The 21293-nt window shown below is 42.5% G+C and overlaps 2 protein-coding genes across 2 annotated transcripts in view; one reads left to right on the top strand and one right to left on the bottom strand.

Annotated features, from left to right (window-relative positions):
* Positions 1-21293, bottom strand: part of UMPS (uridine monophosphate synthetase) — a 54287-nt gene that overhangs the window by 7364 nt on the left and 25630 nt on the right. The gene's annotated exons all lie outside the window — the stretch shown is intronic.
* The window catches only part of ITGB5 (integrin subunit beta 5), a 75952-nt gene that overhangs the window by 39359 nt on the left and 15300 nt on the right, over positions 1-21293 (top strand). Inside the window, exons 8-10 of the mRNA XM_081924961.1 lie at positions 641-730; positions 3778-3912; positions 7519-7948. Coding sequence (XP_081781087.1) covers positions 641-730; positions 3778-3912; positions 7519-7948 — 655 coding nt within the window. The remainder of the gene's footprint in view (positions 1-640; positions 731-3777; positions 3913-7518; positions 7949-21293) is intronic.

The following is a 21293-nucleotide window of genomic DNA, read 5'->3' as shown; positions in this document are numbered from 1 at the left end:
AAGAGCTGCTTGGAATTAAAAAGCACTTGAGAATGTGCTTATGATCTGGCTTTAAGCCCTGGGAGCTTTGCCTCTGTGCAAATCAGGCTGCAATCCTAACTGTGTCTACTCGGAGGTATGTCCTGTTGGCATTCAGTAGGGCTTACTTCCAAATAAGTGGGGTTAGGGTTGCAGCCCCAAGCAGCTCTGCAGTGCGCCCTACTCCCAATTTCATTCTTCAGTTAATTTCAGAATGGCGCTTCAGTGAAAAGCAGCTAAGCTTCTTAAAGTGAATAGATCAACATTGGTGATCATGAAGGCACCAAAAATAGCTATGGGATTTAATCCTTATTTTGGGAATGTTGCCAACAGTAGTGTATTCAGCCCAGCCTGCCGTTACTTAAATCTTATTACTTAAAAGTGAATTATGTCTCTGCACTGTTCAGAGGCTCAAAGTACCTTGTGTCTCTTTCAACAAAATTTCCCATTCTCCTCCACCTAATTAATGTTAGTGAACAGAAGTCTCCAAGGACCAATGTTTTTCCCATTAAAAAAATCGTGGCTTTTTAATTATATTGATGAAACTTATGAGAGGATGTAATTTCCTTTGTTTTTAAATAACTTGTTTCTCTTGTGTACTTCTCTCTCTCTCTTTAAAAAGAACCTTACTGCCCTCATTCCTGGAACGACAGTAGAGATTTTAAATCAAGACTCTACAAATATTATCCAGCTTATTGTCAAGGCCTACAATGTGAGTTTTTCACTTTTGGTGTTTAGATGCCATCAATTTCGTCTGTATGTTTTAATTATTTAGAATACTTACATCCCTGTCTGTGGCCCCAAGAGGCTCTCAAAGTGGTTTACAAAGGAGTCTCAAAATAAAAGATGCATTCAAGTGTGGTATTGGGGAGCAGACATAACATTGTGCCATCTGCAAGCATATCATGAAAGGAGGTGTGTGCAGATGATGCCACCTAGCTGGTAAGAAAATTGAACTTGTGTCCTGCACTGTAAATCTATGGATTTCCTTAAATTTACTACTACAGTCCATTTCTCTTCAGATTGTCAGTCTAGTTGATTCTTCTTGCTTCACACATCCTCCATCATCATTGTTGACCAGCCATCCCCTGCCCTGGTAACTCTATTTCTCTATTGAACCACAGAAGAGCCAGTCTAGTGCAGTGGTTAGAGTGTTGGACTAGGACCTAGGAGACTGGAGTTCAAATCCTCACTAGCCCAGGCTTGCCATATGTCAGGAAAATTCCTGACATGTCCTGGTTTTCGGGTGTAAAAATGGCGTTGGGGGAATTTTGCCGAATCGGTCAAATGTCATGGGAAGCTTGGATGCATGGCAATATGTTGAAAAAAGCTCCAAAAGCTTAAAATCACTTTGAGGTAGGATAGAAATGCAGTAAAAAAATAATGAACAGATATTTGTCTGCTTACACAAATTACCCACTTCGGATTATTTCTCTTGCTCTTTGGCGGAGATTGTGAGGTCGGATCTTCTCATACTGTATGTAGGTGATTTTGTACATAGGTGCTGTATAAGAACATAAAATTATTTTGCTTTGATGGATTGAAGCCAGAATAGGAGCTCGAACGGTTTCATCTCTTGGCTTGAATTCCTGTTATCCGATTTCTCATTGTTAATCCTGTTTCTTGACTGTTTTCTCTATAATGTTTCAACGCAGAAAAGTGCTGTTCCAGAGTGTTTATTACTTCCTTTTGATTACTTCCCTTTCCCTCATGAGTGCCAGAAAAGCACTTTTAGTCTCTTCCCATGGAGCAGTGCTTAAAGGTTAAGCTCGGCTGCATGGATGCCTATTAGAAGTCAAAGCTGCATTATGCAACGTCCATTTTGTCCCCCGATTGGCTCTTTGGGTCCATAAAAGAGGCTGCTGGGAGAAAGGAAATTGGCCACTCATGAGCATGCAGCTACTTGTTAATATTTTTGTGGCCTCCTTTTTCCTGTATTTGACTTATAGATAGACCCTGCCCTGATAAGAAAGGTAGATTTATGCTGAATAATAAAGGCAGCAGCACATTCAACCTAGTAATACCGGTTCTGACTGGCAGCATCTTTTTGTTTTAAAGATCACAGCAGGAAAAGGAGATGGCATGTATGAGGGATGCCCATTTCCTCTGTTTGTTTTGATTGTGTGGGAGGCTGATGAGGATAGTTGGCATGTGGGCAGCAGATGATTTGTTGCTGTGTATGCCACAAGAATTTTGGAATTATTTAGAGTTTAAGAATTTCTTGTTGGAAGCCGCCCAGAGTGGCTGAGGAAACCTAGCCAGATGGGTGTGGTGTAAGTTGTTGTTGTTATTATTATTATTATTATTATTATTAGTAATAATAATAACTAATTAGACTCCAGTTTCATTGGTATTTTAATGTATTAAGACAGCCATAGCCAACCTGGTGCCCTGTAGAAGCTGTTGGACTGCAACTCTCATTGTCCTTGCCCATTGGTCTTGCTGGCAAGGGCTGTTGAGAGCTGGGAGTCCAATTATATCCTGAGAGCAGCATGCTGGGTCTATTGAAAAAAAAAACATGTTAACATTGGAGAATTCAACAGAGATGCATTTTTTAAAACACACACACACACCACCACCAACAACACCACAGAGACTTTCTGCTACTCTGCTTTTGATTTGGAAATACTTGATATCCTGTTTATCTCATTGTAAAAGACACCAGACTATGACAGTGAATCTTTATAGCTATTTAGAATGCTTATAAACAAAGACCCTGAAGGGAGGAGTGGGGGACCATAAAAGATTTGAACTTATTTTTACAGCAATGGTAATGAGCGAAGGATAAACAATCAGTCACCATTATAGTTACGTGTGCCCAACTCATTGTTTCCTTCCTTGGAAAGCCAGTACAGTGCTGCCCACTTGCTAACACTGGAATACTGATGAAGGGGAACTAGGCAGTGAGTGAAGCATCACAGAGAAGGAGTGCAGGCAAAAGGGCAAGTGGTGGAGAAGCAACTCTGGGCTTGGCAGTAGGACAATTATATTCCGTGAAGTTTCTTGGTTGGAGAGGGGATGTAGGGGATTTAGTCAGTTCAAACATCACTGCAGGTGAAGAGGTTTGGAAGAATCCTTAGAACAGATTTAGGAAGTGCACACACACACACACACACACACACACACACACACAACCTCCCTTCATCCTCTAATACACAAGCAGTAAAATCTCAGGGCCTTTAAATTCAAATACAAGATGATTCTTGGAGCACTCTATGGAATGAACCTCCATTCCTCTCAGTCTCAGCTGGAATGAAAGAAAATGCCAGCAAATTACTCTGTTGGTGGTATCTTACTTCATATGCTGTTCATAAAATAAATCACTCAACTTCACTTCTCTCTGTGCTGAAGAAACTGTGGAAAGCAAGGCACTTCCTTTCATATGTGGTGGTTATGCCCAATTATTTCCACAAAATTGGGATTGGTCTTCCAGGAAAGAGGCAAGCTTATTTCTCAGCCAATAATTCTGGATTCTTTAGTAGCACTTATGTTTATCTATGATTCACAACCTAAACATGTTTCTTAAAGCTAGAAACTGGAACCTTCCCTGGCATCAAGAACTATGGAATGTGGCACTGATAAAGAAGGGAGGTGCTCCTTATCGCTACTATGGATGCAACCTTAGATCACTGTGCTCTTTCATATAATTTGAGGTGCCCATTAGTGCATAGTTTGTTCCCACAAATGTCTTAAGTGAAATGATGTATGTGCTTTTAAATTTTTTAAACTGATGGGACTCTATTTCTTTTCATTTTCTAGAGTATCCGATCTAAAGTAGAGCTAACTGTCTGGGATAACCCTGAGGACCTCAACCTGGCTTTCACCGCCACGTGTCAGGATGGCTTGTCATACCCTGGAGTCAGGAAGTGTGCAGATCTTCAGATAGGAGACACGGTGAGTTTGTTTATCCAGTGGACAGGATAGGAAATAATCGTGGTAGAATTGCATGTGGGCCATCAGGCTCCCATGAAAGTGATAATTGAGGCAGTTCAATAATAGGAGTTCCCTCCTCTCAGAGGTGCCTGTGACCTCTGCACCATGAATTTCTAAAAACCCACCTTCTTCAAACGGGCTCTTTGTAAAAAAAATTCCCTCCATCTAGGGAGCTACATTGCAGAATATAGCTGTTGTTAGTTGTTACATTGTTCTGCTATTTAAGTAGCCTTTGACAACTTAATGTTTCTGCCCTTGTCAGTTTTAGATGGCTGTAAGATTGTTCATTGTTATGTCTTTGATATTCTGAGCTGCGCTGGGTGGGCTGTGCCCTCAACAGTGGCACATAAATTCAGTTTTTATTGGTTTAGAGATAGGAGTTTAAGAGGATTGCTTCCAGATCTGATATTGAAAAAGAGAGACCAAATTCTGCCAGTGAATTCTGTTTGAGGGCTGCTTTGAAACTGGAAGGCCACAACGTGTTGGGCTTGAGGGAAGCAGCTTTCCATTCCATGCATTATGTAATCTATCTTGAAAATGGTAAAAGCATTTTAATGCATTATTCTCATTTTGAACTTCTTCATCAGCTGGCTTACTACTTTCCCTTGCCTTGCTCACACGGTAGCAGCACATTCCTGTGCATGTCAGAAGTAAGCCCCACTGAGTTCAAGGGGCCTTACCCCCCATTTACCTTGGAGCAACTTTGCAATCTTAGATCAGTTTGCAATCTTAGATCAGTGAGCACTAATCACTGGCTAGTCGTGAGTTTATATTGTCGGGGCATGCTCACAACCCCTTGCATTTGTGCTTGGAGAGAGCTGGGGAAGCAGATTCCTTCTTTTGACAGACAGAAGTCAGAAAAGCAGCATTTGCAAACAATTGCCTTCTTTGCTTCCAGTGCTTGTTCCTCAGCTGTTACTATAATCGCCTTCCCACGTGGCCCCAGCCTGTGGATTTTATGCACAGTAGAATGTTGATGCAAGCTGTCCTTTTGCTTACATCCAGCGCAGTGTGTCAAATATTCAGTGTGAACTGGGGCCTATGTGCATTAACACTTAAGTGAGAAGGACCAAGGAATAATTATCTTTGGACGATCAGAACACAGGAAGTCACCAGATTTGTTTAATTTGGAAATGTATAATTGGCTTTTTAAATTTTTAAATGGTACCCCTCCTCCCCGCTACCCTGCAAAGAGAAAGTGCAGATGGGTGACATGAACAAGGCCTATTTGCATAGGCATTTTCAATAAGTGCCATCGTTATCCAACAGAAATGAATATATCAAACCACACATTGGGAGAAGTCACTGTAGATCAGGCTTCCTCAACCTCGGCCCTCCAGATGTTTTTGGCCTACAACTCCCATGATCCCTAGCTAGCAGGACCAGTGGTTAGGGATGATGGGAATTGTAGTCTCAAAACATCTGGAGGGCTGAGGCTGAGGAAGCCTGCTGTAGATGCTTCATGCTTGTTTCCCTGAAGAAGACAGAATCTGGGTATCGTGAGTTTTGATCTGCTCTGATCACAGGATTGGGAAACTTCTATGGTCCGTGTAATCCTGGGGCTCCTCCCAGCAAACATTTTAAGCTCTGACTCTTTGATCTGTTTTCCTTTGTGAAGGAGGAGAGATCCTCCTTCCTTCATACCCCTGCAAGTCTCTAGATCAGGCTTTCCTGTGCTTTTTCTGAATCGAGGACAGCACTGTTGGGGTTACTAACAGTGAAACTTGCTGCAGTGTCCCATCTGCACATTGCCATCTGGCACAGAAGAGCAGAGCAGGCTGGGATTTCAATAAAACGGAGAATTCTCAGTGACCCTTTGAAAGAGCCAAGAGATTGCCCCCTCCCCACTGTGTGTTTCAAACCAAGCCTGTTTCGAAGTACATCAGAAATCGGCTGATAGATAAACCTGGAGCAAAGCTAACATGCTGCATTGACATATGTAAATACTTTTAAGTTTCATAAATCAGTTCCATTTCTCCATTTGTGTCGCTGTGTTTTACAGGGGTGGGCTGTCCCTTGTTTTATTAGCAACAGTTCTGCATTCTCCAAGCAGCCTGCAAATTTGTGTTCATTTAAAAAAAGAGAAAAAAAGCAAGGGAGAAAAGGGGGGAATAAAAGAGACAACACTTATTTGCAGTCTAAGCCATTGGCCATCACTCCTCAAAGAGAAAAATATCTAGTGCTGAGTTTAGTTTGCATCATTGCAGAATCTACCAGTTTGACAGGTTTTTTATGCCATGTGTTTTTAAAAACATGGCACTCGGGGGGATTGTGTATCATAATATTGTGGGCATTTGGTAGCTTGTGGATGCAATCATTTAAAAACAACAACACCATTTTGTTCATTTTCATTTATAAAGGATTCACAGTTGCAATTCAAAGTGCAACTGTATGCATGCTTATACAGAATAAGTCCCATTGAGTTGAGTGAGCTTTACTTCCAGGTAGGTATGTATAGGTTAGCAGCTATAATCAACAAAAATTAACAGGGGGAGGGGAGGAATTAAGGCAAGCCCTAACAATGTTTTCAACCTGAAAACAGGAAATTATTGTTCAGACTGACTTCTCCCTTAGCCTGCAGAGATAATTGCATTTTTATTTATTAAGCATTTATAACACATTCTTCAAAAAAAGTTCCCAGAGTAGCATACACAAACAGAATAGAGCAGGCATAGGCAAACTCAGCCCTCCAGATATTTTGGGACTACAATTCCCATCATCCCTGACCACTGGTCCTGTTAGCTAGGGATGGTGGGATTTGTAGTCCCAAAACATCTGGAGGGCCGAGTTTGCCTATGCCTTGAATAGAGCAAAGGCAGTAGAATAAGATCAAATGTAACAGGGAGGATGGAAGATTTGCAGATCTGTGCTCTAATGCTAGAGGAGGGAGCTTTCCTTCAAAGCAAAATAAGAACAACTTAACAAAAATATTCTCATTGTTTGAAATGGTATGAGGGTTTGCTGCAATGGAAGGGATATCTTTGCCCTTGCTTTTTCCTTTTGAAGGTTGTTCCTAGGAGCTCCAACCTGGGCTGTAAACAGGGCTTCACATTCAACTACACTTCTAATGTTTATTCTGTGTGGAGCAGGACAATGCAGCAGCCCCATCTGCCCTTCTGCAGACAGAACCTGATCAGACTGGTGGCTGAATCCTACTTCAGTAGTGGCAGCAGAACAGCATCCAACACTACATCCAGGGCTAGGGGTGGGGTTGGCATGGCAGGAGGCTAGCTGAGGATGCCCAGGGGAACGGCAGGGTGTCTAAGGAGAAGGTCCATCAGTCAGTAGTAGTGCTTTGCATACAGAAGGTCCCAGGTTCAGTCTCTGTCTGAGAGAGACCCCGTTTGAAGTCGCTTCCCGTCAAGTGTAGATGATACTGAGCTAGATGGACCAATAGCCTGACTTGATATATGTTCCTTGGTTCACTTCTCCCCCCTTCCCCCAGCATTTGCTGTTTGAGGGAGCCGCCTCAACCTGTCCAACGGTAGAGCTGGTTCTGCCAAAACATTTGAGTTTTTTAAGGCTTCTGATAACTTTCCATTCCTACCTTTCACTGTTCCCACATAGGTTTCCTTTGAGATATCAGTAGAAGCTCGGAGTTGCCCCGCCGAGAACACCTCGCATACGTTCACTATCAGGCCGGATTGGTTTCGGGACACTCTGGAGGTGACCGTCACCTACAACTGCGTGTGCGGATGTACCAAACAGATAGAGCACAGCAGCAGCAAGTGCAGTGGGAACGGCACCTACGTGTGTGGGTTATGTGACTGTGATCCGGGCCACGTGGGAGCCAAGTGTGAATGTGAGGAAGGCGAGAGTGGGAACATGTACCAGAACATGTGCCGCGAAGCTGAAGGGAAGCGGGTCTGCAACGGCCGAGGGGAATGCTCTTGCAACCACTGTGTCTGCTTCGAGAGCGAATTTGGGAAGATCTACGGGCTGTTCTGCGAGTGCGATGACTTTTCCTGCCCAAGATATAAAGGTGTAATCTGTTCAGGTAAGTGCGAGGCGATCTAATAATGCATTTTCCTGTCCAACTCGAATCTTGTAAGAGCTCTCAGGTGTGAAGGGTGAGCCGTGCAGTTTCCTCTCCCCGAGATCTTCTGTTAATTGTTTACTTGAGCCAAAGGTGACCCTCCAGAAATGATCAAACTCCACAACTCCCATCCCGTCTGACCGTTGGCCTTACTGGATGGGTCTGTTGGGAAATGCGAGTCCAGGAACATCTGAAGGGTCACAGGTTCCCACCCCACCCCAATTGTGGAAAAACATTTCAAAAGACATTCGCTTACAAGCCAATGCACCAAGACCTCTTCTCAGCACAGGAAAATGTGGTTTCATATGCTAGACCAGTGTTTCCCAACCTCGGGCCTCCAGCTGTTTTTGAACTACAATTCCCATCATCCCTGACCACTGGTCTTGCTAGCTAGGGATGATGGGAGTTGTAGGCCAAAAACATCTGGAGGCCCAAGGTTGGGAAACACTGTGCTAGACCTACGTTGTCACCAGAAGAAAGCATGTTCCAAAAGCCATATTCGCCATGTGAAACTAGTGCGGCCAAATCACTTCCTGATTTGGAGCCCGAAATCATACATTCCTGGTAACATTAAGTTATGCATGTTGCGCTCTGAGGTCTCTGCTGACAGCTAATGAAGTGAAATGGATGAGGAAACCCACAAAACGCCACAAGTGTTGGGTTATTAAATGGTTATCTGGGAGAAGGGAAGATGGTGCTGCATTTGACTGTGATCATGCATTGGTAATAATGTGCAGATCAAGCCACTAGAACAGAGATGGCTAAGTGGCTCTTCAGATGTTGATGGGCTAGGACTTCCATCAGCCCCAGTCAGCATAGCTAATGGTCAGGGGTTGTATTCCAGCAACATCTGTGGAAAACCACAGGTTCCCCAATCCATGCTGTAGAGTTTAAGCTTTTTAATCCTTTTGACAACACTTGCAAAATGTTTACATACATGCAGACAGCTTTATGTACACCATCCCAGAAATAAGGGACGGGCAACTGAGATACATACTCCTTTATTTCGCAATATTTATATACCGCTTGAACGGTGGTAAAATGGCTCTGTGGTAACTGCCTGACTTTGCAGTTCAGCCTTGATCACTGTAAGCGTGAACTCGTACAACACTGCAGCGTCTTGCAAAATGAAGCATACTTTCCATGGCCTGTGTAGCAAGAGCCACCTTTAAGTAGTCATCTGAGCCTGAGTCATACTGGGCACTCACGAATCTGCAGATGTTAGGTCTGCAGTATTTCTTCTTTTCAAGGATTAAATACTGCAAGCTACAGTGGTGGCAATAAAGGAAATGAAAAAGAAAATGGCTTAGATTAACCTTAAGAGGAACCGTGTTACCTGTCTTCTTGCAATTTGGCTTCCTTTTCTCCCTAGTCCAGGTGTCAATTTGACATCTGGAAACATTGGATTTCTAGTGCCACATTTACTGCTAAACTAGAACCCTATAGCTTTGCTTAGAAATAATGTAATTATGCTGTTTAGTGTGTGTGAAGTTTTCTAGCAGAAGTATGAAGCACCGTTTCTATTGTTAGAATGGTGTTTTGGAACTTTGAATGTAATATCATTACTGAGGACTAGAGTCCTGCTAAATGCAGGCTTATCCTTCTCTTTGCTTTCTTACTAAAATATAAAAAAATTAGAAAACATCCTTTTACATAGTGCATTTTGAATGCTTAAAGCACTTCATGTACTTTCGCTTTGTAATTCTTTTAACAACCTTATAAGATGATGAGTTTGGATTTGATATCCCGCTTTATCACTACCCTAAGGAGTCTCAAAGCAGCTAACATTCTCCTTTCCCCCACCCCCAACAAACACTCTGTGAGGGGAGTGAGGCTGGGAGACTTCAGAGAAGTGTGTCTGGCCCAAGGTCACCCAGCAGCTGCATGTAGAGGAGCGGGGAAGCAATTTTTATTGTATTTTCAATCATAATAAAAACTGACTTGAAACTATGGCAGCTAGTTGTTTTCCACCCAAAAGAATATCCAAAGTAGCTTAAGGAAATGCTGATACATAAGAAATTTTTCACAGTGCTGCCCAAAGTCCCTAGACCTGTAAGTCCCTCCAAAGGTTGTCTCCTTTGGTCATTGTTCAATTTACTTCAGAACATTTTCAGGTGCCCTTAATAGGAATCTAATTTGGCACATTCATTTTACTTTTGTTTAGTAAACAGGACTCAAGACTCTGAAACTACCAAGCGTGCCTAATATTGTATTTACAATTCACACCCGTTCCTTGTTACTAAATGAGGAAACAGGGGGGAAATGTGGAAAAATAATGGGCTGGGAAAATTTCTACTCCACATCACTACTGAAAAGCCATAAGTGGTAGGGGCCAAGTGAGCCTCCCTAGGGAGATGAGCACTTCTGGGAAGGTTCTCTCTTCAGGTAGGCATAATAAAGGTTCCTCTTTTTTTGGAGGAGATTTTTGGGACTATTCTGTCCTGGGTTTTGCCTACTGCAAAGGGTAGTCTGATCATCCCTTGCCATTGGCTATGCCTATTGGGGCTCTTGGGAGTTGTAGTTCACCTCTGGAGGGCCAAAGGTTCCCCACACCTGATTTAGAGCCATCCTTTTGGGGCACTGCTCTTCTTTCTTTATGCTGCTCCTTGAATTGGATGTGAATAGCAGAAGCAGCTGATCGAAACCACCTCCACCGTTTTAGCTACTCGAGTGCCAAATTGAACTCTGGCAGTCATTAAACTCTGTGGCAGACAAACCCAGAAGGACAAGAACATCCCGAGGAGAAGCCAGAAACTTTGCAAAAGCAATCAGCAGCAGCGAGGCAGCTTAAAAATTATGTGCAGATCAGAGAATCTGGAAATAAGATATATCTGCAAACTTCTGCAAGCTGGTGGGCCCATCTCAGGATGGATAGTGCTTTTGATTGTGAATTTACAGGGCTCATATAATATTCTTTTTACTATGGCGAAGGAAGGTGAAAGCATGTTTTATAGCTAGCATATGATGACTTGGATGCCTGGAAGCTTTCCCAGGAGTGATTCAGTATGTTTAATTGCAGTGCAAGTCAAAAGGAGACAGTGTGGTTTGTGGATGAAAGTAGCCCATACATTGGGGAATGAATCTTAAGCCACATGGAGTGTTGAATCATGTCAATGCTATATTTCATGCAAGTAAAATAAGATAATTCATGCTCTTTATGAGGAAATGGTTATGATAATTGGGGCAACAACAAAAGGGTATGATTTGGCATCAGTTGAGGACGATCCAAAATAATTTAAAGGAATATAACCACAAAGGAGAACAGCAAACTCCCCCTGCTATCAGAGTTCAGCCATATCTTATAATTTAGAAAATTCTGCAAAAATTACACACAGTAGTAGAGCAGGGGGAGGAATGTTTGAATGGGGGGAAAGCCCCAAATGTTACAAAATCTTTTCTCTCTCCAGAGGGGTAGCCATGTTATTTTTGTGTGGTTTAGTTTGCTCATTACGATTGAAACATTCTCAGCTAGAGTTCCTGCCTCTTGCAATTTTTGTGATGCAGTCTCTTGGCACTAGTTGTCTGCTTTAGAGATCAGGATCCAAACAGTTAGCAACACATTCTTTATGCTTGATGTGTTGCTGATGCGTTTGAATCCTTGTAGATTTTGAGGTCTCTGGAGGAGGGGTGCAGTTCAGACAAGCTGTCCTCCTTCACTGCTGAACTCTTGATTCTTTCCGGGTCAGATGCCTTTTAGATTCTTCGTAAGGATTGCTCCCTTTTGCTCAGAAACAGGTTGGAAACTGGAAGTGATACTGAAGTTTCATCTTGGTTGCACTTGTACAGTAGACCTTTGGAGGATTTTGTGGTATGTCACGCAATAAGGCTGCAATCCCATGCACTCTTATTTAGTAGTAAGCCACATTCAACACAGTGGAGCTAACCTCTGAGTAAATGTGTGTAGTCTAGAATTGCAAGAGTGATAATGGTTTAATAGTAAGAATCATAACTGAAAGGCTTTTGCACTTGCCTCTTTGAATTGTTAGAACTATATCCCCACGTGCTCCCATCTCAGTTTCTATATTAGTATTTCCCCCTTTTATCAGCATTTTATAAGCTTAAGGTAAAGGTAAAGGTACCCCTGCCCATACGGGCCAGTCTTGACAGACTCTTGGGTTGTGCGCCCATCTCACTCAAAAGGCCAGGGGCCAGCGCTGTCCGGAGACACTTCCGGGTCACGTGGCCAGCGTGACGTCGCTGCTCTGGCGAGCCAGAGCCGCACACGGAAACACCGTTTACCTTCCCGCTAGTAAGCGGTCCCTATTTATCTACTTGCACCCGGAGGTGCTTTCGAACTGCTAGGTTGGCAGGCGCTGGGACCGAGCAGCGGGAGCGCACCCCGCCGCAGGGATTCGAACCGCCGACCTTTCGATCGGCAAGTCCTAGGCGCTGAGGCTTTAACCCACAGCGCCTCCTGTGTCCCTTTTATAAGCTTAGCCCATAAGAAATACTGTATGCATTAAGGTAGGAGGGTGCTGTATTTTGTTTGACCTATAAATTTATTGTTTAGTATAACTTATAATTTATCATTGTTAAAATGCCTATGAATATCCTACAGTATGTGGCATGAATTTCAGAACCTTATTACTAAGAGGTTATCCACCTTCATTAATAAGCATTCCGTTTCTAATGCAGATTCAACACAATTTTCTGCAATGTATAATTCACTTAAATAATATGTACTGAGTTAATATTCTGATTCGATGAGAGAGGGAAGCTTTTGACAGGACAAATTCGGCCTTTCAGGGTAGGAACCTTTCCTTACCCTAAGACTCATTTTGGTTCTGTATTCCAAATTCCTATTAGTCAATTGTAGCTAGTTATTATGCTTTATAGCCTTGAGTTTTTCTCTTTCCAAAAGATGCTTAGGAGCTCTGTTTTAATATCTGTTAAATGTTCCAAATACATTGTAAGAGGACAGATGGGAAAATATATTCAGCTAGATTTCTGTTTTTCTCTCTCTCTCATTCTCATAAGCTTCCCAAAGAAGCAATTTCTTAGTTCCAGCAGATACAAAGAAGGCCAACTTGTACAGACTGACCAGGCTTTTTACAAGTCTTTCTCTTTCCCTCAGCATCTCTCTCTTTATGGCTACTGCATTTTGATACGTATAACCGTGTGTGTGTTTTCTGACTCATGACTAGGGATGGGGAGAAACTTGCGTTGTTTCATATTTTCATACGAATTCATGCTTTTCAAAACAATATGCAAACTGAGATGGAGCTATCCTTTAAAATTCATGTTCCTTCGAATTTTCTTAATGTACTTCTCCAACCAAAGATTGTGTACAAAAATGTGGCTTTTGGGGGGGGGGAGGTGCGCATAAAAAACAGCACACAATGGGGAAGATGGCTTTCCAAACTGAATATAGCAGGAGAAACACATGCTGAAATACTGATGCATTTTCATTGAGACTTTTGAAAATCTGGTGTGGAAATATGTACTGGACTGAGCAGTGAGATTGGAAAAACGAGAGACTGAAATGGACAGATTTATTCCTCCCTACCCGTGACACTTCTGGTTAGCGGCATAGATTTATGGATTCCCCAGGCATGTTTTAAAAGAAAGTGAGCCAGCATTGGGGTCTGCTGGCCTCCTTTTACTTGAATTCCATTCCAAGTGCCTCTTAACAAGGATTAGGCGTGGCATGCTTCTAGCCATTATTGCCACATGGGTTAACATGCAGAAATGTGGGGTCAAGATTTAGGTCCCTCTGATGTAATAAGGACTGACATGAACAGCAGGAAGTGGAGTCCTGTTGTTTGTTGCTAGTTGTAGCGGGGCGGCTTCCACTATGTGCATTAGATTTTGAAGATATTCTTTGTGCTTGGGAGTTCCAATAGTTTAGCATTCTTTCTTCTTCTGATGCTTTATGCACATGTCTTGGGGGACATCAGCCTTATTCCCTCTAGGGGATTATGAAGTCTGTTTGACACCACCCCCATCCTACACACATCTCTTCTTCAGCTCCCCTCTCCCATCCTCCCATTGCTTTTGCCTAATGCCTTTGTAAAAAGTCAGGAGTTGATATTCCTGCTGGGATCTGTCTGTTGCCCATCCCTGTAATAATGGAACAGAATGCCACTAACAGCTCAGGGGGAGGGCAGGGGAACTTCCCCTTGCTTGCATAAAAATTAAAAAAACAGTAGAGGCCAAAAAATTAACCACTTAACCACATATTGCCCAAGTGATGTGAAGCCAGAGCAGATGTGAGCAAGACTGATGGATACTGGATTTTTCCAGAATTAACACAATGACTTATCGCCCCTTTCACGTGATATGCAAGAACAGGTAATATACCTACTTAAGGGTACAAGGAGAGTTTCATACCTTCTGGAACCCCTTCTTTTCACCTAATAGATAATTTGCAGGCCTGAGGTTTAGTTTGGAGATAGATGATACCAGTATATGGTATATAAACATCAGTTGTTTATGATTTATACATGCAAATGTGTGCTACTTTCAGTAGAGCACACCTTTGGCTCTGCAGTCCTCTGAAAGCAACAGAGTGCAGAGATGATGAGAATCCACATATGCTGTCTGTCTGCAGTGTGTTGGTTTCGGAAAGATGCACCTCCAAATACAGTTTCCATTGAAAGCAATGCAATCCAGAGTTTTTGCTTGGATGATTGGTACAGTACTGGGAAACACATTTGTATGTGTGCATCCCTGATCAGTAGTCCTGATTCTAAGGCAAGGTGACAGTGGAGCAGTTTTGGACTTTGAGAATATGGTTCTAAGGCACATCCTGCATTTTGAAGTCATTTTGAAAGTTGTAAGTGAAGCTTAAAGGATCAGCTGTCTGCTTGCATACTTTCTATTAACTCTGTGGACCTGACAGGGAAGAATACATAGGTGGTATCCCTGGATCTTGGGCTGCAGCTTCTGCTTAGCAGGCACACCTGTTGCTTGCCAGCTCTACTGAGCTACCAGGCAAAATCAAAAATCATAGGATCATAAGAGTTGGAAGGAACCCTGAGGATATGCAAGAATATGCAGTTGTCCCTTATGAACCAGTTCTTAACATGTGGGTCACAACTTATCCATCTAGATTGAAATATACTTGCCCTTTCTGTGCCCCCTGCTCCTCCACTGCTGGTTAACGAATGACTCTGGATATATTTTCTCCTCTCCTGTGTAGTTGGGACTCATTAGTTGGGAAGAGTCTTCACATTTTACTTGAACAGTATGCGCTATATATTGTTGTTGATAAAAAAGGCAGTTCTTAGATCCCATCTGGCACTGCCATGTGGAATGAAATCATGCAACTGTCACATGCTTTTTTTAAATGGCTATCGGCTGAGTAATCACTGTTGATGTTGAAACCTCTCTCCTTAATTAAGGCATCATCTTAAAACATGTGCATGTGCTGACTAAGTGCTACTGTATATCTGAATGTGCTTATCTAGCATGTTTTTGTTCCTTTTTTCAGATCAGCTAAGCTGCTCTTTCCCCCTGTATTAACCTCTGATTTCTGAAACCTTTACTTGAAATTTGCGGTTTAAAATAACTTTGTGCTGGATGTGCATGTTCAAATGCTCATTTAGTCCTGTTTAGTAAAGAAATAGATGCAAGCAGTAGCAGCAGAGCTGTTTCCCCCAATACGGGAATGTGGTATTGCACTGCTGGCATTAGATTGAAGATAGCATGAACATAGCGGGAAGGATTAAATCTTTGTTTTTTTAATTGATGAGAAAAGCACTAAAGTGCCATCCTGGTAGCACAGGAATCGCTATTCCATTCATGTCCAAAGCCTATAAAAAGGGAAAGCAACTGTTCAGCATCTGAATGAATTTGGCAGCAGCACTAAAAAGACATGAGCTGTGTATATACAAAGCCCCTCCAAGTAGTGAATTCCTGTTGCAGGCACCAACTTTTTTTAACTCTGAAAACCCAAAAGACCATTTTGGCAGCTGAACTGATAATCCAACTATTATTTTCAGTATACTGCAAAGTATTGTTTGGATGCATCTAGGATGGTTGGAGCAGCAAAGGAGACTTCCTCGAGTATAGAAATCCTTGTGACCCATATACTTTCCTTTCCAAGGGAAGAGAAAAAAAATCAAACTTCCTAGTCAGCAAAGTTGTGAAAGAAATTCACAATTTGCACAAAGATGACGGGTGCAAAATAAATAGATCTCTGTTTCTGCTTATAATGACCCCTTGTTTGCTCATCCCTTTTGGATTATTGAAATCCAGTCATCTCAGTAAGGCATGCTGCTTAGCATATTAGTTGACTCTTTCTTCCGGCTTGTCAGAAAGCAGCGAGATTTCAGCAGAATCCTTAACTTTTTCTCCTTGCCTCCCACTTACTCCCTTCCCCAGACATTCTCGCCTCCAGTCCTGGCCCAGGTTATAACAGCTATACATTTATCGTGTAAGCTGTTCTTATCTGTAAATATATGGATTCGATGAACCTGCTGCATTTATGCTGGGCATTCAAGTTAGGCGGAAAAGGCAGAATGTGTGGGAAATGATGAGGCACAGAGGCTTAACCTGTTACACAGAGACATCAGAAGTTGCCTTATACCAAGTCAAAACATTGGCCCATTTAGCTTGGTCCTGCCTGCGCTTAATTGGGAGCAGCTCTTTAGGGTCTCAAAAGAGTCTTTTCTAGTCCTGCCTAGTTAATGGAGATCCGGGGATTGAAACTGGGACCTTCTGCATGCAAGGAAGGTGCTCTGCCACTAAGCTACACTCCTTCCCCAACTGTTGATTTCCTTTTGTGCTCTTAAGCACATATAGCACCTTTGGATGGCGGTGCTGAGGCAAAGGGTGGTGTGGCCCACTGCTGTGCAACATTCTGAGGCTGCAGATTCCTCTGAGGCCTGTGATGCATTCACACCCTCTCTCTTTTCCCTTCTCCCCACCACCTCCATCCCTGGTGCTTTCCCCCCACCAAGACAATTTTTCCTGCTAATCCCAACAATTGATCTCTTACATGCATCTGGTAGGATGTTTCCCCATGTAGTGCAGAATGCACCGTGTTGGGAAAAGGCAAATGAGCTGCTTCCATGGCAGTTTACGCTGTAGAGAGCAGCCTCCCGTGATATTTGTTCTGTAATTTATTTATATTTTTTGGCGGGGTGGGAGAAGAGGAATGACAGGGGCAACGTGACTGAATATCCCATTTGGCTTGGCCCATAATAGGGCAGGGCTTGCTCTCCCTAGGTTTAAAACAACAAATGTATGAGATTGGTATTTTGAGGTGGTTTAACAGCTTTCTCTTTATAGGGTTAAGGGGTCCCACGCTGCTCCAGCCACTCCCTATGCCTTGGACCCTTGGGTCTTTGACAGGCCCCTGTGTGTTTTTGCCTTGGATGGTTCCACCTTCCACAGCTGACAGCTCTGCTACTGCTTGTTCATGTGGTCACTTGTCCAAGGATATGAGAGAGGTCTTCCACAGGACTCCTGACATGGGCGTATGCAATATTTTTTTCTGGTATGGGCAAGGGGGACCCAAAAATTGAAAAGGGGGCTGGTTTCTCACACAGAAAGGAGAATAGTGTTTGTACATTTTTGCCCCATATATCTGACTCTTCAAATGCTAGGCACATATCCTTTTTAAAAAAATGAATGCTGGGAATAAACAGATTATGGTTTACTTGGGGTGTGTGAGAGATGTGCAGACAAGAATCTCTGATGTTCCTTGTTCTCCCAGTGAGCATCCAGTCCTGTAAATTTTGGTTCTTCAGGAAGTGGCAATAACACACACTTAAAGAGTTTATAAAGGCATCCACTGCTTTCCCCACTTTTGTTTCTTTTTTTAGGGGCCTGAGTGGGTGGTTAGGGCAACGAGTGCAGTGGCGCTTCAAAGGCTCATTGATTTAAAGTGGCATGAGCTTGAAGTGGAACAGCAAGCTTATATTCACATGGGTTGACATACATGCCCTGTTAAGTCAAGTTAACATGTTGAAGGCTGAGGTGGAATGTAAAAACACACCTCTGCATAGTTTTGTGTTTTCCTGTTTAAGACATAAGCGGCTTATGGTTAGTGTATAGCACTTTGTTGTGAAGTTGTCTTAATGAAAGCTTCCATGGCCTTCATGAAAATTCAGTACTTTTTAGTCATCTGACCAAGAAGGAAAAAATGGTCAGAACACTCACAGGTTATTTGAAGCTTTTTGCCTGCAGATAAGGAGGGACTGAATAATTTTGCTAAGGAAAGCCTTCGTCCTTAACATGTGCAAAGGTCACAAAACTCGAGAGTCTAGAAGGGGAAGGGTTGGACGCCTGCTTTTTGCCAACTGCTAAATTAACTCCAGTCATTTCTTAGCCCCTGCTGAGAGCATGAAAAACAAGGGTGTGTGTGAAGACAGGAAGCAAACTGGAGGGATGGTGGAAAGACTATAATGACTTCATGATCTAGGTATCCTTAATGTGAACTGACAGTGTTTTTAATTATTGTTGTTGTTTGTATAGTGCCTCTTTTTTCTCCCTTCGTTTTTTAAAATTTCTTTTTTGTTTCCCTTCTTAGTTAAATTTGCAAATACAGTAAATAATAATAATGAAGACAATTGTAGTGGTTGAAGTCTGTGGTTTTTGGAAAAAAACGAAACAACACAGACTAAATGGAAAATGCTGACTCAAAATAAATGGCATTAGGAATAACTGGAAAAAGACGATGTTCTCAGTAATAATTGCATCTGTGAATGCTGAATGATTTATATGAGAAGGGTTGGCAAGACTGAGGGTGCTGTACAGTCTAAAGAAGTGTAATGTTTGGGAAGAGCTGTGTTTTTCCAAATACTGCCTCCCAATGAGGCATGTTTGTGTATCTGTGTGACTTGTTGCATAAGGCATCATCTGCACCATCCATTTAAAGCCCTGCCGCATCACTTGAAATGCTAATGGCTTCCTCCAAAGAATCCTGGGAACTGTAGTTTCTTAAGGGTGCTGAGAGTTGCCAGGAGACCCTTGTTCACCTCACAGAGTTAAGAGTTGTTCCAGAGTGCTCTGAGAAAGAGGGACTGATTGTTAAATCACTCTGGGAATTGTAGCTTTGTGAGGGGAATGAACCCAATGCTTCATTATGCATAATGGTGAGCTTATTGAAATATGTTGGGGAATTGCCCTGTTGCAGTTTCTGTGGGCAAGGCACATCTTTTCATATACACCCAGGGTGGGGTGCCCATATAACCCCAGTGCTACAACATGTATGCTGCTTTCTTAGGTGAAGAAATGTGTTATTGGGGGCATTCCAGTCTCCTTGCACTACAGTCTGGAAAATGGAACCACCAGCTCTTGGATCTATACAGCCAGTTGGCATTGCATTTCTTTTCCCCCCTCCCCCTGCCCCCTTTTGGCTTGCAGCTCTCACTTGGGGTGAAAAAGGATCCCTACGAGGTTGCATTAAGTTCTACTGCACAACATAGGCCTAAGTGTACAACTGGAGTGCACACATTCATTGGTTGGGTTGGATTTCTTTTTATATGTGATCCTGCTGAGCAGGTGAGCAGCACGTTGCCAGAATACAGTGAGCGGAATAGCTAGCAGAAAGTGATCAATAGTGGATGCTTTTACATCAAACCACCCCCCAATCCTCACATTCTTGATTTATTATATTTATCGTAATTTTTCCCAGTTACAGTAGTTTGTGTGGGCAGAAGATAGTGGAACAGGGAGGACAAGTTCCCTTAACTTTTTAATTATTTGTCCTGAGGCTCAGTTGTTTCTGTGAGGGTTTTTTGCTCAGGCATAAGCAAAAAGCAGAAATTGTGGGAGTTGGGAAGAGTGATTCTCTGTTTTCTTCAGAAGCTTATAGATTGTGCACAGTCTGGATTTCACAATATACAAGCAGCTCTGCAGATTCATGTCTTGCTAGAATCTTTTTTTTATTCTCTTGAGTCTGGTAGTGCTCTAGCTTTTCCCATCTTCACAGTTGGTTAATCTCTTTTAGCCCTAGTAGTTTGCCATCCCAGGAAAAACATCTGGGAGAGCGTCTGCTACCTTGTGCAAAATTCACTGTGTGGCAGTGTGTGATGCCTGCTTATTTGTGCTATTTTGGAATGTAGACAGAAGCTAATGCTCCTTTCTTGAGTCATGGAAATAACTCTGTTGGAAGCTGTTTAACTTGTTTGCCTAAGAAGGAACTGCTTCTCGTTATACCCTGTTTCTAAGCTCAACCTTCTAGATTTTCCAAAGTTCAAAGCTTTTTCCTACATTCCTCTAAAGTTTGTACTTACTTATTTTTTAAAAATTGAATCCCACCAAACAAAGCCTGCAAGGCAGCATGCAACATTATGTAGAAATAACAGTAAAACTACTGTAAAACGCCCCAAGTATCAACTTTATAAATTGGAGTCTTCTAGACAAAAACAACAGCAAACAATATAAAAATTAGCTTTAGTGAGTCGGAATCCCAAGCTACCTAACCATTTTAGGTCTCAGACCCCAAACGTTTCACTAACAATGTAAGAAGCAGTGCAGAGCTGCCATAGTAGGCTTTAGGGAGGAGAGAGTTCCACAGTAGGGGCTGCTACAGAAAAGGTCCCGCTGCTTGTAGCTACCACCTAACATTTGCTAACAATGGGACTTGGAGCAATCCCACCTCCTCAGATGATGTTTGTGTATTCTAGGGGATAGTGTCTTCTGTGGGAGAAAGCATTCTGTAAATCAGGGATAGCCAATGTGATGCCCTCCAGATGTTTCAACCACAGCATCTCCTAGCATCCCTGACTATTGGCCATGCTGAATGGGACTGGGGGAAGTTGTGGTCCAAAACATGTTGGATACCCCTTGCCCTAAATTAACCTGGACCAAGATGTATGTCTTTATTTAGGGCTTTAAAGGTTAACACCAGCACTTTGAATTGTGCTCAGGGATAATTTGAGGACCACTTCATTTCTTCTCAACAGTAGTGTTTTGTTCTCCCACCATGTAGTGGAGAGCACAACGGAAGTTTCTTATCCCTCTCTTTAGAACATAAGAAGAACCCTGCTAGATCAGACCAAAGGCCAGCATCCTGTTTGCCCAGTGGCCAACCATTTATAAGGGTGCAATCCAGCTCCATTAAAATAAGTAGGAGTCCTGCTGCTGACTTTAGTGGGAGTCCCATTATGATTTAAGGTGCAAGAGACAGAAGTTAGCTTGTTTGTCTTATTTCTGTATAAGTGATCTCTCTCCATGCTGGAAACTTAATTGGACTGCATTAGAGCTCCCATCCAGTGCTATAGGGCAGTCATGCATTTATTTATTTTTAGGAGTTTCCATTTGGGAAATATAAAATGCTACTCAGCCAGTTTAATCTATTTGTAATGGTTCCACTTGGGTTTTGTTTTCCTTTCCTTTTTTCAAAAACCCAGAC

Source organism: Podarcis melisellensis, assembly GCF_964234715.1.
Source record: "Podarcis melisellensis genome assembly, chromosome: 1".
Lineage (NCBI taxonomy): Eukaryota > Metazoa > Chordata > Lepidosauria > Squamata > Lacertidae > Podarcis > Podarcis melisellensis.
This window is presented reverse-complemented; position numbering and strand designations above follow the sequence as displayed.